The sequence below is a fragment of the Jaculus jaculus genome, chromosome 4 (genome assembly GCF_020740685.1).
Source record: "Jaculus jaculus isolate mJacJac1 chromosome 4, mJacJac1.mat.Y.cur, whole genome shotgun sequence".
NCBI lineage: Eukaryota > Metazoa > Chordata > Mammalia > Rodentia > Dipodidae > Jaculus > Jaculus jaculus.
Window position 1 is genome coordinate 52135115 of NC_059105.1, and position 18500 is coordinate 52153614.

At 33.9% G+C, this 18500-nt stretch overlaps 1 protein-coding gene across 3 annotated transcripts in view; it reads left to right on the forward strand.

Moving 5' to 3' along the window:
* Window positions 1-18500, forward strand: part of Calcrl (calcitonin receptor like receptor) — a 106575-nt gene that overhangs the window by 42225 nt on the left and 45850 nt on the right. For 2 of the 3 annotated variants that reach the window (XM_045147162.1, XM_004660271.2), the window contains 3 exons: window positions 16474-16564; window positions 16708-16800; window positions 17743-17824. In XM_045147162.1, coding sequence (XP_045003097.1) covers window positions 17771-17824 — 54 coding nt within the window. In that variant the 5' untranslated portion in view covers window positions 16474-16564; window positions 16708-16800; window positions 17743-17770. The remainder of the gene's footprint in view (window positions 1-16473; window positions 16565-16707; window positions 16801-17742; window positions 17825-18500) is intronic. The other variant, XM_045147163.1, reaches the window with a different exon arrangement.

The window sequence follows — 18500 nt, forward strand, 5'->3', positions numbered from 1 at the left end:
TATATCATCTGTCTGTGTATCTATCTATCATTCTTTCTCTATTTTCTTATCAGATAGAGTCTGCTTCCTCTTTCGTTGACACCTTCTTGGCTTAAGCAGTCATCCCACTCAGCCTCAAGAGTGCTGAAACTACAGGTGCAGCATATTTCTGTTTTTTTTAAAGATGTTTTAACATTTATGAGAGTTTTGTTTCTTGTTCTTATTTTCCCACTTAGTTGTGAAGAACATTCTATATGTGTGTCCAGATTTTTCTTTAGTTGCCCAGACTTAATAGATGACTTTGGAGAAGGTATTGTTTATTCTGTTTCTTGGGATAATTTGTCATCTTGATGACAATGTCCTGTCTGAAGAGAAGTGAGAGTGCGGGCTGTGAGCTTGGGAAAGGGGCTAAACTGTTCCTAAAGCCTATTAAAGCCTATCAAGTGTGACAGAGCATTTTTTTTTTTTCTTTAACACATCCTGGTCCAGTTAAAGCTGAGAGTTAGAAAAAGTGCTTGGCACAACAATTTAGCAGGAAAGAAAGCTATTTTAAAAATCTTTTGGGAACATGTTTGTGCAACAGGAAAAAACACACAATTGGGTTGATAATAGCCCTCCATGAAGGTTAGGCCGGCTGCAATGGGTTTACCGTCTTCACAAGGAACGTGTTGTTCTGAGCCAGTTTCACTTAAGCTCAGCTTACTTCAGCAAGGAGCGCTTTCCTGTGAAGCATCTTTGCATGGGCAAAATCTATTTTAAATTATAATCCAGACAGAGTAACAGTAGTAAATAATTAAAAATATGCAGTGTTTGGGATGTGTAAAATCTCAGCAGTTCTGAGCATGTCATGGGACTATTTCTAGCAAACGCTTGAAGTCCTACATCCAAATTTCCACTTTTTAATCCCTCAGAAAATCTCAAGCTCCTTCAGGCCTCCAGTCAGCTTCTCTTCCCATCACACAGCTTCACAATGCCCAAGCCCTTAGTAACTCTGCCTTTCCAGTTCCCAGTGGGTAGAAGTTCTTCTCTATCCTCTGTCAATGCTCGTCCTCACTGATTTCAAGTTCTTTCAACACAAATGCTTTGAAATATGCTCTAAATTAATTCACATGCACATTTATTATGGCTTCCCATCATAAAATCAGGTGCCAGCCTAACTGGGTACTTTCTTGGTAAAGACTCTTCCTGGTTATATTTTCTTCCTTCCTCCCTTCCTCCCTTCCTTCCTTTCTCCCTCCCTCCCTCCCTCCCTCCCTCCCTCCCTCCCTTCCTTCCTTCCTTCCTTCCTTCCTCTTTCTTTCTATTTATTTATTTATTTATTTATTTATTTATTTATTTATTTATTTATTTATTTATTTATTTTGTGTTCCCTAGCCCAGGCTGACGTGGAATTCACAATGTAGACTCAAGGTGGCCTCAAACTCACAGTGATCCTCCTACTTCGGCTTCCCAAGTGCTGGGATTAAAGGCTGGCTATGTTTTCATATGACCTGTCCTTAATGTTACACTCAGGTACAAACACATGCCCACGCACACCAGATAATCTCTTGATTATTCTTATCTTTCACAAATCTCTTTAAGTGGGCTGTATCTCATGACTCCATTTCAGCTGATTACCTCTAAGGGTCCCACTTCCATGTACCCTCACTTAGAGGATTAGTATTTGATTTAGAATCTAGGATTGGGAGAGGTGCGAACATTCTTTCCATAGCGCTCTCCTCCCATGATTGTCCTGAGCTCCAGCCCTTGTGATAATTTGCTTTCCTCACTGACTTAGAATTATCTGTGGGAGATTTCCAATTTGCCTCTCTTTAGCGGTTCTTGCCTTAATATTGAATCAAACCTTTTAAACTTTAAAGAAAACCCTGTTATACTGCCTGAGTGCCTAATGCTCTTACAAGTGCGACTTACTCTTTGCTGGGTAGCAAATATTTTTGTCAAGTTGTACAGATGTCAGACGTCATGGTTTCTGGGTCTGGGACTGACCACACCTACACAAGCTTGAACAGTGCTCAGACCACCCATTCTGGCTTCCTCCATCTTTCTGGGAAGATTCTCTCTCTCTCTCTCTCTCTCTCTCTCTCTCTCTCTCTCTCACACACACACACACACACACACACACACACACACACACTTAACACACACACAACATATATTTCCCTTGAGTAAATTCCATCATTTTAATTGATCAATTAAACAATAAATTATTTATTGACTATATATATAACATTTTATATTCATACACATATATCTATTCCCATAGCAACTTTAACTATATCAGTACAGAAAGTATAATGGTTCTAGACCCTCATTTTTAATACAGCTTTGAAACATATTAGGTTCTAAATAAATGTTTAATGTATGACTAAATGCATGAATATATATTAAAGGTACTAAGACTGGATTTGGTTGAATAGGTGTAAGATGAGTCACTATAGAAGAACAAGTTTAAATACTACCAGCATTTCATTGCCTCTTTATAAAGTACAAAAGTTAATGCTCAGTCAAGTGGACATTTACCTGAAACACACACTCATTTTCTCTCTATTCCTTCCTTCTTTCCTTCCTTCCTCCTTACATTTCCTCTCTCCCTGCCTCCTATTCCTAAGGTCTTTCTTCCTTTCTTACCCCTTTGCTACATCTCTCCTTCCATCAATATCTTTTTTCTACCACTGTTTTATTTTATTTCATTTTGTAATAACTCCATGGAAATGAAATAATTGAGATGTAACATTTATGGATTAAATTAATTTTAGATAATGGAGGAAAGCTTAATATTTAGCTATTATTTCTTTTACCTTTTCTAATCTTGTTCATAAGAAAGTATGTATAAGTAGGATCAATTATCTAGTTTGGAGGTGGATAAATGGCTCAGTGGCTAAGGTGCTCACCTGTGAAGCCAAAGGACACAGGTTTGATTCCCTAGGGTCTACATAAACTAGATGCACAAGGTGGCACATGCATGCGTTCTTTGAAGTGGCTGAAGGCTCTGGCACACCCATTCTCTCTCCATCTGTTTCTGTCTCTATCTCTCTCTGTCTCTTTCTCTCTCAAAAAAAATAAAATACAAAATTAAAAAAAATCTAGTTTTGTATAAATTATTAACTTTTAACTCCAATAAGACAGTTGAATTTATAAACTTGAAATGTATAAAACATTAAATCACGGGAGGAGAATAATTTAAATTCTATAGATACTATCTAAATACACAGAAAATTTATTATATACATACTCAGATCTTTTCCCTCAATTCAATGAAATGATTTATTTTTGTACATTAGCATTCAGTTGTGAAAGAAAATTTTAGTTATTTTGTGCTTGTATCAAATGTTAGTGTTGAAAAATAATTTTAAGGAGAATGCATTTTTTCTTTAAAAATCAAAATGGTTCTATTCATGTTAAATATAGAGAATTTTGTTTTTGCACATGAAATTATGCATAAAATTAATGGAAAAAGCACAGTTTATCTGGATCCATGATGACATACTGTACATAAGATAGAAAAGTTTGGCCAATGAGTTCTGATTTACAATATGACTATGATCAGTTGCTGAGAGAGAGAGAGGAAGGACAAGGAGGAGGAAAATTATAAGAACTATATGTTCTGATCAGTCTGTCTTCTTTTAAATACGCATGTCTTTTTAACATCCACTTTTTAAAAAGGCTATTAAGATATAAATCACATAGCACATAGCTCACTCCTTAATAGTTTCCTGTTTGATAGTTTTAGTAGACTCAAAAATTGAGCAACTAACATCACAATCTGCTTTGCAACACTTCATTGCTCAAAGCATCCTTAACTCCATTTACAATCCTTGCCCATGGCACCTACTCCAGACCTAGAAAACCACTAATATAGTCTCCATCTTTTAAGACTTGCCTTCTCTCAACATTTCACACATCAATATATAGCCATGAAATGTGTTTTTTTAAAAATTTTTTTGTATTTATTTATTTATTTATTTATTTATTTATTTATTTATTTATTTATATGAGAGAGATCCAGAGTGAAAGAGGGAGAGAGAGAGAGAGAGAGAGAGAGAGAGAGAGAGAGAGAGAGAGAGAGAGAAAGAGAGAGAGAGAGAGGGAGAGAGAGGGAGAGAATGGGCACGCCAGGGTTTCCAGCCACTGCAAATGAACTCCAGATGAATGCACCCCCTTGTGCATCTGGCTAATGTGGGTCCTGAGGAATCGAGCCTCCAACCGGGGTCCTTAGGCTTCACAGGAAAGCGCTTAACCGCTAAGCCATCTCTCCAGTCCATGTGTGTTTTTTTTTTTTAAATTTTTTTTGTTCATTTTTATTTATTTGAGAGTGACAGAGAGAGAAAGAGGCAGATAGAGAGAGAGAGAAAATGGGTGCACCAGGGCTTCCAGCCACTGCAAACAAACTCCAGATGCGTGCACCCCCTTGTGCATCTGGCTAACGTGGGTCCTGGGGAATCGAGTCTCGAATTGGGGTCCTTAGGCTTCACAGGTAAGCGCTTAACCGCTAAGCCATCTCTCCAGGCCTGTTTTTTTGTTTGTTTGTTTGTTTTTGTTATCGGGTTTCATACACCATAATGTGTACTTGTATAAGAATTGATATCCAAGCTGGAAAGATGACTTGGTGGTTAAGGTACTTGCTTTCAAAGGCTTAGGACAGGTTCGATTCCCCACTACCCACGTAAGCCAGATGCACAAGGTGGCACATGCATCTGGAATTGATTTGCAGTAGCTAGAGGCCCTGGTACACCCATTCTCTCTCTCTCAAATAAATAAATAAAATATTTTTTAAAAAGAGTTGATATTCCTATTATATTAGTATCAGTATTTCAGTTTTGTTATTTGACCTCGGTTTCAAGACTTGCAATTTTGAATAAAATTATGTATGCTTGTTTAGCAATGCAGATTCTCTAAGCTTTCCATAAAGGAAGACATTGTGGGCCACTGAAGGTACTGGGTTTTAATATACTCAAAAGGGAGTGAAAATGGGTATTCCATATAAAATAAAACAAGTTTGCTAGGTATATGAAGCACAGTTGATATCTGCTGTGTTGGAGCCCTATCAAATGTGTATTAGCCCTCTCCCTCTCCTGTGAATGCAATAATAAACACCAGTGGCCCAGTCTCTCTAGGGCTTATTCTTGTCCTGAGACTAAAATTATTAATGAGGTGAACTCTTTGATGCTTTCTTACCGACTGGAAGGAGACATCTATATGTATGTTTTTAAATGTGTTATAATTTGCTTAATCCATTCGCAGAGGAAAGGGTGTGAGGCTGAAGGTGTCAGGTACATGGTCTGCTAGTAACAGGAGCTTACTTGTAGCAGATGAGTTGATATAAATGCATGCAATAGAAATGGTTGAGTAGCAAGAAAATCCTGGAACACTTAAACTTGAGAGAAAATGTCTGCCAAGTTACTGAGCAATCAAGAACTTGGGAACAATTTAGAATTTTTGTTCTTATGTTGTTCATAGTTCTACTTGAAGTATTTAAGAACTTTATATATTTGTATCTGTCTCTTTAAAATATATATACCTATTCCCTAGGAAGTGGTGATGTTATTGTCATTTTAAACTACATTTTCCTGATGGCTGATAATATTATTTCTTCAAGTGTTTATTGGTCATTTCTCAGATCCTTTGCCCATTTTTAATTGAGTTGTTTGTCTTTTTATTATTGAGTAATAAAATTTCTTTCTGTATTACTGATAAAAATCCCTTATCAAAAATGTAATTTACAAGTATTTCCTCCCATTGTGTGGGCTGCCTTTTCATTTTCTTTTCTTTTTTTTTTTCTTTGCTTTAGTGTTTGTGTTTGTAGTGCTAAGGATCAAATCCAGACATCACTCATGCTAGACCAGTGTGCTGGTCACTTTCTAAATGCTATCACATGTATACCAGCACATAATTTTGTATATACTGTGTATATAATTTGACATAGTTCAATTTATCTTTTGCTGTTGTTGTGGTGGTTACTTTTGCTTTTAGTGCCATGCATATAAAAATCATTCCCTAAATTGGTGATAATATGTGCTTATATGTTTATGTTTGAGAGTTGGTTTTACTCTTTGTTCTGGATATAAATATTTGGCAAAGGCAAATTGCAGTTTCAATCATATGAGAACATAGACTTTTATGATTCACTCTACATATGAATTTTGATATAAAAATATGAGTTATTAACTATTAGCAGGTCATGGTGCATGCCTTGGGGATAGATAATAATTTCATACTTTGATTAAAAAGAAAATAACACATAAATATTTAAATTTAACAATGGAAAAAAAAAACTTAAAGTCATAACATTTCATAGTCAGGAAACAGACCCAACAAAGTATCTAACTCAAGAATATTCATGCTATTTAGTTAAAGAGTGCAAATGAAGCCTTCGTGTTTCACACTTGGTCATCTTTCCACGATATCATCCTTTCTTGAATTGTTACTCAAAATGTTTACCAAAAAAAAAAAAAAAAAAAAACAACCAAGTAGGCATGAAATGTAATTTCACTGTTGCCATGAATTCATAATCATAGCCATTTTCAAATATGGCCAGATTCAGGGCCTCTCATAACTGCATGGCCTTCTCCACTAGTGTATAGTGCTCAATTGATTATACTTGGTTGTTTTGTGAACATGTGTTCTCCATATGATAAGAAGGATGTACAACGCTAGCCTGATTCTCAAACCTTATCTTCTTTACAACCCCAGAAGAAAAAGAGAATCAATAGTAGGGAGAAGAATTTGAATGCTACTGCTTGGCCAACATCTATATTTCTCAGCTAACCTAAACAAAAGATTGCGCTAACTCAGTCAGATTTTGGTCATGTCTTACCTCAGTGACCTTGGGAGGGGGGTGGTACTATCTCATCTCATGAAGAGAGAAGGGAATCTTTACAAATAGAATACATTTTAGCACTCAGAGAAAATGATGAAGGTAAATAACAAATGACACCAAGAGCTGAATATTAAAGGGGATTTCTAATGCTTCCTCCAAGGCTCAGCAAGCATTATGGAGAACAGGGCAAAAATAATGTATGAGTCATAGGGAGGAAGGTGTACTTGTGAGGCATTGTCCTCTGGACATGAACTTACTAGTGCATTCATGACACCACAATCATTACCAATGCTCATACTTAGGGCTGTCCTCAGTGGAATGGGGTTGGGAAAGACAATAGTAAAGGACAAAATATGGTCACCTGATGGTAATAAGATTAATTTTTAGTATGTTCATATATTAAAATTCCCAGTAAAAATATTCAAAACAAAGAATTCCTATGTCACCCCTACATATTAAAATATGCTAGGAGATAGTATAGAATTATTAATTTGAGGAAGTTTTGGAAACTCTATGTAACAAGGGTACCATAACTTTGGTCATTACTACTATGAAACTTACAATTCCAAAGAAATTATATTTTTCCTGTAGAGAATGTATACTAAGTGGAATAAGCCAGACAGAAAAAGCCTAAGAACTCATTATTCCATTCTTATGTGTAACCTAAAAAGGTGTTGATGTGATAGAATGGTGGTAACCAGAAAATGTGGAGAGTGGGAGGATTAGAGAGGAGAAACAGTAAGGATGATTAGTGAGCACTCATTTATAGCTATATAGAAGCAAAAAGTTTTTGTGTGCTACACAGCAGGGGAATCTAATGCAGAGGTACTATGTGTGAATGTATATGCATCTGTGTTTAATTTTTTGAAAAAGCTTCAAGGAATGATTTTTAATCTCACCATAAAGAAATGAACCTGAGAGCTGGAGAAATGGTTTAGCAATTAAGATATTTGCCTGTAAGCATAAAAACCCAGGTTCGATTCCCCAGTACCCACATAAAGCCAGATGCACAAAATAAAATATATACTTGGGGTTCATTTTAATGTGGCTAGAGACTGTGGCTCACCCATTCTTTCTTCTCTCTATTTATCCCTGCTTGCAAATAAGGAAATATTTTTAAAAAGAAATGATGAATATTTCATTAAAAAGTTGTGTTTATTATGGCTGAAAAATTGTACAAAGTATAATAAATTTTCTCATAGAACTTTACTATTGGATTTGTGGCAAAGAAGTATATGTGATGCTTCTCGTTCAAATAGCTGAATGATGCTTTATTTTCTTAGGTCTTCAAACAATTAATTCTTCCCACAGTAGATGTTAGGGTGAGTGTTCCATTAAGTACAAAGCTTTTATTTTTCAGGCTCCCTCCCACCTTTTACTAATTGGGCTAATATTTGGCCACTTGCCTTTTTCAAATAAAAAGCATGACCAAAATCACCGGAAAATGGCTAATTATACTCACAATGGGAAAATTATTCCCTTGAGTGAAATACTCCAGAGTGTAAAATGAAACCCCAAACTCAATCACAAAGTTATTTCTATTTAATAGTTATTCAACTCTTCCACCTGAAATGCTTTTTAGATAAGCCAGGCAGCATAGAGATGTGCGAAATTTTTTGTTCTCTGTCCCAATACACTAGTATAAGAAAGCTATTATAGCCCATGATAAGTTAAAATCAAATTTGGAAGTTTTATAGCTTGTGTTTTTTGTTGTTGTTTTTGGATTATCCTTATATATATCATGTATGTATTTAAAAATTCACTATTTGAATACAAGTATACGAAACACTTGCTAGAACTTACTTTAGTCTCAACAGGTTAACTACTATGAATTATGTACTTATACTAATTGGTTTTATATCACATTGGGAAACACTTTATATCTGCTTTGACAGTTTCATAACTATTAAGATAACAGAAAAAACACATTATTTATGTAAATTATTAAAGTTTCAAGATATAAATGGTCACCATCTTGAAACACAGTGTTAATTTTCCATCTATAATACTTTTGAAATTTCAGAAATATCAAAATATACATATTCTTACTTATATTTCTATAAATTTTAATGTGCTTTTAATAGACAATATTTACAAAAATTTACATATACCACATTTTACCCTATAACAGTTTTTAATATAAGAACTATTCTGCATATAGAAAAACTATTGGTACAGGAGTCAAACTTGCTAGCAGTGTGTGGCAGCAGTGGATTTTGAAATAGAAATGTCATTGACGTTGTATTCAGTATAACTAGTTAACCTACTTGCAACTGATATCATCCTTCTTTTATTTATCTGGAAAAATAATTTATGAGAAGATATTAAAATACTGCTTCCACATGTGATCTTTATTATTTATAAAATGTTTTGGGGAGTTTATATGAGAAACTTTATTGACTTGTTAAAATTAGCTTTTAGGTATACTTTTATATGTAAATAATTCATGTGATTTTAGTTAATTAAATGTAATGATTTTTCATATTATTTTATTGACTCCTGTACTGAGTGTAAGCATTGCTGAATCATTTCATAACATGTCTGATAATTTCTGTTTACTCATTATTTAAAGACTTTTCTGGTTATTTTCTATTTAAAAAAAAGAATGTGAAGGCCAGACATAGTGGCACACCCCTTTAATCCCAGCACTTGGGAGGCAGAGGTAGGAGGATTGCCATGAGTTCACTGCTACCCTGAGATTGCACAGTGAATTCCAGGTCAGCGTGGGCTAGAGTGAAACCTACCTCCAGGGAAAAAAAAATGTGTGAAAAAATATAATGCAGTCAAAATTGAGAAATTGCAAGAAGACTGTCCTAGAAACACCAGGGTCTGTCCAATCAATGATGATGGGAACTTGTTTCCCTCAGGCTGTGTGAGCTGAGGGGACTCCACTTTGTGCCAGCATCTAGGGGCACCTGGGAGAAGCATGGCTACTGCTGTCACAGGATTTTCTGGCAGAGAGAAATGAGAACTAGACTTTTCCCAATGGCCTCAAAAGTGAGAATAGTTCCAAGGGCAGGCAGATGAGAAGGCCAAAGCAAGATGTGTCACTAAAAGTTGGTTAGATAGGTTTTCTCTTACTTCCCATCTAATGAGAAACAATTATCCAGCCAAATGGTTCATTGTCATCCTAGATGCAAACTAAGATTCTATTTGGCTATCTGCTATCAGAGACAGGGAAAAACAATAAGAAGAGAAAAAGAAATAGAGAAAAAAAATATAAACTACAAAAGGAAGCATCAGGAAATTGGACTGAAGTCTATTTTAGGACATTACTTTAATCAATCAATGGTTGCTCTATATAAGTCCTTTTTTATTTTTCCTATTTCCTTCCTTAGTATCTTTCTCTGTGTCTAGTATTTTCTCCCTCTCTTTCTTTATTTCTTTCTGTATTTACACTTCTTCTATTTTGACCTTTTACTCAAGGCCAAAATACCTATTTTTCCCACTTATTCATCTTACAAGTAAGACATCTGGGACATTTTCTAACTTGCCTAAATTCATTAATGTCTGAAGTCCAAGACTGACGTTTTGTTTTAAATGTTGGTGATCATTATTCATCAATCTTATGTTATGAACAAAAGCTACAGACAACATTTAAGTGGATTAAACTAAGCCTGAAAATGTAGCAGAAGATAATCTGTCTCTTGTAAAGACCAAATAAATTCTGGGCACAGAAAATTTGCACATCTAGTCCCTGCTAACTACACATTTTTCCATGTGTATCACAGGGTCCTACCACAAGCTTTATATTGAAGTCATCAGAGAAAACTTGATTAAAATCCTTATCCCTGGTCTCCAAGCAGAAGATTGGAATTAAACTTTCTCAGAGTGCATTCTACTTTACCTGGCTATTTTTGTGACTCAAAAATTTATACATTTTCTTGACCAAGTTAATAATACCAAAAAAAGCCAGGCGTGTTGGTACACACCTTTAATCCTTGCACTAGCGAGGCAGAGGTAGGAGGATTGCTGTGAGTTTGAGGCTACCCTGAGACTCCATAGTGAATTCCAGGTCAGACTGGGCTACAGTGAGACCCTACCTCGAAAAACCAAAAAAAGAAAAAAGAAAAAAAAAAAAAAGAATACTCCCCACCCCACCCCAAATCAGGCTTCTCCAGTTTGATTGTGTTCATTTTGCAAGTAAGGTACTCAGAAATACCTTCTCTGTTTTTTTATGCTTCCACTCTGTCATGGTTTGAGGCCACAGAGGGGACCATGATGCTAACCTTATTCTTACTGTGCTCCCCACGTCAGCAGGAACATAAAGAATTAATTGTGTAATCATCATAGTTCTCAAGGTTATATTTGGGTAATTTGCTGTGAGAGCTCTGGGACATTAATTAAAAATAAAATATAGTAGACCTTACTTAAAACCTAGGTAGCTAGCTTCTCAGTCAGGATTTTATATAATTTACTATTCTAATTTCAGTTTACAAAACATTCATAGATTTACCCAAAAACAAAAGGCTTTGGCTCTAAAAAGTTGATTTTTGAAGCAGATAATCTCCTTTTGTTTGCTTTAGGTTAACAACATGCTTTATTGTACATATAAATTTAAAAATCAGTATGGCTTGCTCGGTATTAAATTTTCAGAATACACACAAAATATCCTGTACATGCATACTACCATCTTGCAATCCTGCTTCTCACTTTCTCAATGCTTAATTATTCATGGAATATATTTCCATTAATGTATTTTTCTTTTTAGTTTTTATTTATTTGCAAAGAGAGAGAGAGAGAGAGAAGTGTGTGTGTGAGTGAGAGACAGAGACAAACAGACAGACAGACAGAATGGATGCACTGGGGCCTCCATCCTTTGCAAGGAAACTCCAGATGCATGCACCATTTTGTGCATCTGGCTTTAGGTGTTTAATGCAGAATTGAACCCAGGTTATTAGGCTTTTCAGGCAAGCACCTTAACCATTGAGCAATCTTTCTAGCCCTAACTTATTTTTCTTTATGGTGATTCTTATATTTAGTTTCAGTTCCTTAACACTAATATTTAGAGTATGTTCATGCCAGGATTAAGAAAACAAGATAATTTCCATGTTGGTTCTTCCATTTCTAAAGTACTAAAGCATCCTGGATTATTTTAATAACTTGTATGATTTTTTGTTTACTTTTAAATCATCCTAGAACTTGCCAACAGAGGCATTTAACTTCCCACATATATCTAGAAGCTATTTAAATTCCAAACTTTGAGTGAGCCAAGATAAACTCTACCTTGAAGAAACACTTTTCCTTTCTGATGGCATATCAAATGAAACACTTTTCTCTTAAGTCAGCACAAATGGTAATAAAACATTTGTAATCACTTTACCACTTTTTTCTTTCATTTTGGAAAAGTTATTATAAATTTTATAATGAATGCATACACATACATACTTCTAATTTTTTAATTTGATAATTTGGGGGAAAGTAAGGACAATGTTTAGAGATAAGCAATTTTTATTTTACTTGTACATTAAGGAAATTATCAAATTTCATGTAGAGTCAAGTCTTACACTTTTGTTGAGGGGAAAACAAATAGCTTTTATATGATCCTTAAAACTGTCAGCTGTCTGGAAAAAAATATTATTAAGTTTACCAGTATCCCTGCGATCACAAATTCAATTAAGAATTTTAAATAGAGCTTCCTCAAATCTGAGGAAGTCTTTTTCAAACAAAACTTAGAATACTTGGAAAATTCTATTGGCAGATTCCTTCACTTAATTTGACTTCCTTTCATTATTTGATTTCTCCCCAAAATTGAATGAGAGTGAGTGCATTTTGTAACTAAATAAGATCTGAAAGAGATTGATAAACATTTGGTTCTCAGTGTGAGTTTACATCAAATTCATTTTACAATAATACATTTGGAATCAGGTAAATGTAGAAGAAGCACTTAGAATGAGCCAATGTGTGTAGAAAGGTGAGCAAAGAAGTGTGGATTTTCAAAACAAAGAGAAGTAAGTGTACTCTTCTTAAAACAATCTTGCCATCTACCAAAACTGGCTGGACCCCATCTAAGTGGATTTTAGTTACATTTGTAATTGTATTATCTTTTTTGCCAGTCAGGATCTAGCCAGGACCTACCTAGAGAGCCCATGGTGCAAGGGGTGATTTCCCTGCACTTGCCACTCTTGTCTCCTGGTGGGCAATGGTGTTAAGTCCTCTGTTAAACAGATGGCACACGTGTCCTGGATTACCCAACAGACTGAACACTGCTTTGTTTCATAGGGAATACTGATGTCCACTGTGTGCTTGAAGAATGATTTTCACCCAGAATTGCTGCTTAAAACCGGGGATATAGGTCTGTCCACAGAAGATGGCACAGTATACAGAACACAATGCAACCATGTGTGTCTCTCTAGCATGTTTTCCAGATTACTAGGGAATGGAATGGTGAAAGGAAGCTACAAAACTAGAACTATTTGTATTGATAATGTTTCTTTAACTATTGGTGCCAAGATGACTTGGTCACCACTAAGATACTTTTTGAAATGCTGATTTTGAGATCTATTAGATAAGCGACAAAAATAACAGCAGTGTGGGGTAAAATGTTTCTTAGATATTTAGTGTTTGGAAAAGCTCCAAACATGATTTTGAAGTACTTTTCCTTCAATTATTTTGGTCTGTGTACATATTAATTTAATTATGACTCATCTGTGATTACCAAAGCAATGTTTTGTAAAGACTATCTGATTTACAAAACAGAAAAATATTTATTGACTTTATCTTCACACATACATAAATCTATATCTATCATCTCTTTATCAACCTATCTATCAATACCTTATACAAAGAATCTGTTAAATGAGAATTTCCAGTGATGTAAATTGCAAAAACTTTCTGCATTCCAAATTCAATAGATTACTACCTACTATCAGTATATAGGCAACCACAGTCTTGAAAACCAAAGGATTTTTATGATCTTCTTGGTAAGAAATTAGAAATGCTAGGCTCTAGAGGTGGCTTAGTATGCAAGGAGCATACCTGCAAAGCCAACGGAACCAGGTCCAATTCACCAGGTCCTAGGTAAGACACATGCTCAAGATGGCACATGTGTCTGGAGTTCATTTGCCATGGCTAGAGGCCCTGGTACACCCAGTCTCTCTCTGTCTCTCTCTCTTTTTCTCTTTCTTTCTCTCCCTCTCAAATAAATAAATAAAATAAAAATAAATATTACAAGAAAGAAATTAGAAATGCTGATATAAGGATTTCCTCAAAATTTTCATTGTTGATACTGATTCACACACTAACTACAACCCTCAAAAATTACAAAATAGGGCTGGAGAGATGGCTTAGCGGTTAAGCGCTTGCCTGTGAAGCCTAAGGACCCCGGTTCGAGGCTCGGTTCCCCAGGTCCCACCTTAGCCAGATGCACAAGGGGGCGCACGTGTCTGGAGTTCGTTTGCAGAGGCTGGAAGCCCTGGCGCGCCCATTCTCTCTCTCTTCTCTCCCTATCTGTCTCTTTCTCTGTCTGTCACTATCAAATAAATAAAAATAAAAAAAAATTACAAAATAATAAGTACTACTTATGATTAGAGGTCTTGATTATTACATCAATAAGCTGTTTTATTGACTTTTTAAGCTCTTTTCTTTCAGTATTTCTTTCTCTAATTCATCATAATTCACTCATGTATATGGTAAATGCTTATTAACATCCAATCATGAAGGCGCAAATTGAAGTCAGATATGGGTTCTAGCTTTGAAAAACCATACCAATAATGGAAAGGAAGATGAAAAGCTAGCAATAATAATATATTACATCTAAAGGTTAAAGTGATTCCAATGTAGATTTAACTATATTTCAAAAACATTTTCATAGATTAGTTTCATTTTAAAATCACATAAATAAAACTTTTAGGTAGATTACTCAATGACCCAACCATTCTATATAAATGAAATTAATATAATATTTTAAACAACATTATTACTAAAAATTAAGATAAATATGTCTGTACCAAAAGTGTTGTTATGTTTAATGGGTTAAGAAAATTTTTGGTAACATTTTTTCTGATATTTCAGACATCAGTTTAAATACAAAATATAAGAAATACATAGCTATAGAAATGTGAGGCCTGCATCATGAACATAGTGATGTGTGTGTATGCTTATGTATCTATCTGTCTGTCTATCTCTCTATATATAGAGACATACAATAAACAAGCTTTCAAACTAACTTTTTCCTATCTGGCTGTACACTAAATGACAGCCTATAGATTCAATTATAAGATATTGTCTTTATAAGAGTATCCAATCATTAGTAAATTAGGTGAGTAGAAAGAAATATTAAATCTATGTTAATTATTTATTTGATATTATAATATTTTAAACATTTTATCAGTAGCTTGATTTAAGGTACTCTGTTAACCACCACATAGTGACTTATATAAGCCATGTTTTACTATTTAAGTTATTAACATCAATTCAATTAACTTTACAAGGACGTAAATGATGCAAAAATAATAAAGATTGTGATATTGTTTAAAATAAACTAAGACAAACTTCTGTATAATGATATATGATTTCATATAGAAAATCTGTAGAGTGCATTTTACATTAATAAAACAAATGAAGATAGATATCAGATGATGTTGCATGAGAAACAGAACTTGGCTAAAAATTGTAAGACAGTAAGAAATTGCCTGGGCTCTACACTAGTCAAAAGCACTTCATAGCCATAACAAATCAACAGTGTCCAAAATTATTTCCTAAGTCCACATGAAAACAAGTCTATGACTAGAATTTTATTATGAGCTTTACAGTGCCATATATTTTTATAGTTTAACACAAACCATAATAAGCTATCTCTGATATGATGATAGTTTTAACAATAATACTATGTAGTAAGTACTTATACTGTCTTTAAGGTAATACATTCAGCCTATACAATGAAGTCACCTCCTTTTTCTATTTTATCTACTAATACTGAAACTATAAGATAAAATTATTATTTTTCTTTGTTTTTGGTGAGGTAAGGTCTCACTGTATGCCAGGCTTACCTGGAACTCCTTATGCCTCAAACTCACATCAATTCTCCTACCTCCAAATTCTGTAATTATAGGAATGTGCCACTATACCTAGCTAGACAAAATTATTATTATTATTATTATTATTATTATTGAGGTAGGGTCTCACTCTGGTTCAGGCTGACCTGGAATTAACTCTGTAGTCTCAGGTTGGCCTTGAATTCACGGTGATCCTCCTACCTCTGCCTCCCCCAAGTGCTGGGATTTAGACAAAATTATTTTTAATGGCAGCATGACCTAGGATGAATGTAGAATCATATACAGATACAAATGAATAATGTAAGTTAATATAGAAATATTTACTCGGGTTATGTTTCAAAGAAAAATAGAATATTAATTCTATAAAAATAAAAATGTAAATGATAAAATCTAATAACATTTTGTAAGAAACCATCATAATAATTCATTAAAAATATTTTACTTATAGAAATATGTGCACTTCTATGCCAAGTATGTTCTTTTTGTAAGGTCTGTTGTGCATATGGCAAAATTGCATGCAAAAATATGGTGTCTTGTAGCAATCCAAATCTACTGTAAAAATATTCAAAAACTGAACATTGGAGTGTCTTGATAAAATACAATTTTAGTAGTTGTATTTGCTTTCATGGAAATAATTTGACTTATTAACATAATATTAAATTTTTTAAATCAATGTTTTAGGTCATGACCCTTGAATTTAAGAAATTCTTGAAGACAATATCAAATATGATTCTCAAGAAAATGTGATTTGCGTCTGGAGACAATTGTGCATGTAAGTATTGGGAAATTAAATTTTCTCATGGTAAAATGTAATTAAAATGAAACTATTAACTCATTAATTACTGAATTACAGTAACTTTGATTCATAGTTTTTCATCTATTTTACTTTCTTATTTTGGTTATGTTTTTCTTAAGATCAGCTGGTAAAATATTCAATAGATACGTACGTGGTAGAAGAGAAAATTATCTTCAGGAGATTCTAATTACCAAGAGCACAACTGAATTTAGGTGAGTCTTGGTAAAAATGAGCAGTGGCACAGAGTCTAACAATGGTGTATTCTCATTGTACACCCGAAAAATAGCATTCACAATATGGGGCTACATGGAAAAACATTTAAAATCTCATTCTGAAATTCACTCTATAATAAATATAATGGCTAGTACCTTACAGTTCAAACTCAGTTAATAGTTTATTGACAAATATTTACTGAGAATGTTTTATATTATTAAAAGTGCCATCATTAGACATTCAGTAACTATTATATCATATGGCTATATCATAAGTCAGATATATAAAATAGCTTGTCAGCATGTTATTGTTATGGTTCAGAGGAGTCAGCATTAGGAGCCTCACTAGCCTTGTCTCCCTCAGAATTCAGATGGTAGGTGTTGTCACTGTCTCAGAATGGTATTCGCCATTGGAAATCTTTTTATTTGAATATTTGTGTCTCTTGTAATCTTATTTCAATAATTTAAATTAATTACAGTAACTTTTAGATCCTGATAAAACAATTTTCTGTAGTGAAGAAGAAAAATTAAAGGACATTTTCGTGAATGTGAATGTTGAATGTTGATTCTCAAAAAATGGGCTCAAGAGCAAATTTCCTCCTTTTACCAGTAGTCAAGACATAACAAATTTAATTAATATTCATAGAAAATAAAGATAAACTTTCTTATATAACATGCTATGTAAATATCTGATAAAGTTAAATGAAGCAAGATATTTTGGATTGTTAAAAATATATATGTAAAGTACTTTCATGTATGTCTTATTGAACTAAATTCTATCATAGTTTAAAGCATAACCTTCTTAAATATTCTTAATATTTAAGATTGTTAATTAAATTCTAAATGTAAAATAAGCGTGTAATTATAATAGATACTTTATAATAAGAGCAATAGTTATTTTGTAAATATTAATGAATTTTTCTTTTAAATTTTGTGTTACAGTTTGATATACAGCATATTTTGAGCTCTTATGATGGAGAAAAAATATGTATTGTATTTTCTATTACTATTGCCTTTTTATATGGTAAGCACAACTTCCATACTTATTTCCATTTCTATGATTATATCTGTATATTAACCTCTATTTGTAGAGGTTAATAACCACAAAATTAGTTATTAGATGTATATGTCAATTATAGGTTTATATCCAATCAGCATAGCAATACTTTTTTTCAGACTGTGCCTTGAGTTCTGTAGCCTGCACAGGTTGACAGCCTAAGGAGAAAGTAACCATGAACACAAACATGCTTCTCTCTAGAGAATGTGTAACTTTCAAATGCAGCAATGTCTCTGTACAGTAGTACACATACATGGAAAACAAAATATTTTAAAGAGACTTGCAAATTCAGAGATAGACCTTCAAAACAATCATACTTCACTCCACCAATAACTTACTTATTGATTGAAAGACAAATGTATTTTTAAAATATTTTATTATTTATTTGCGAGAAGAGAGACAGAGAATGGGCAACCAGGACCTCCAGCTATTTTAAAAGAACTCCAGCTTATCACACCTCTTTTTGCATCTGGCTTTACATGGCCACTAGGGAATTGAACCTGGGTTGTTAGACTTTACATGCTAGGACCTTAACTGCTGTGCCATCTCTCTAACACAGACAACTGTATTTTTAAAATATTGCCCACCCATTCATTCAATGAAGTACATCTTGCCACTAAATTTGAGATGTGTGTGTGTGTGT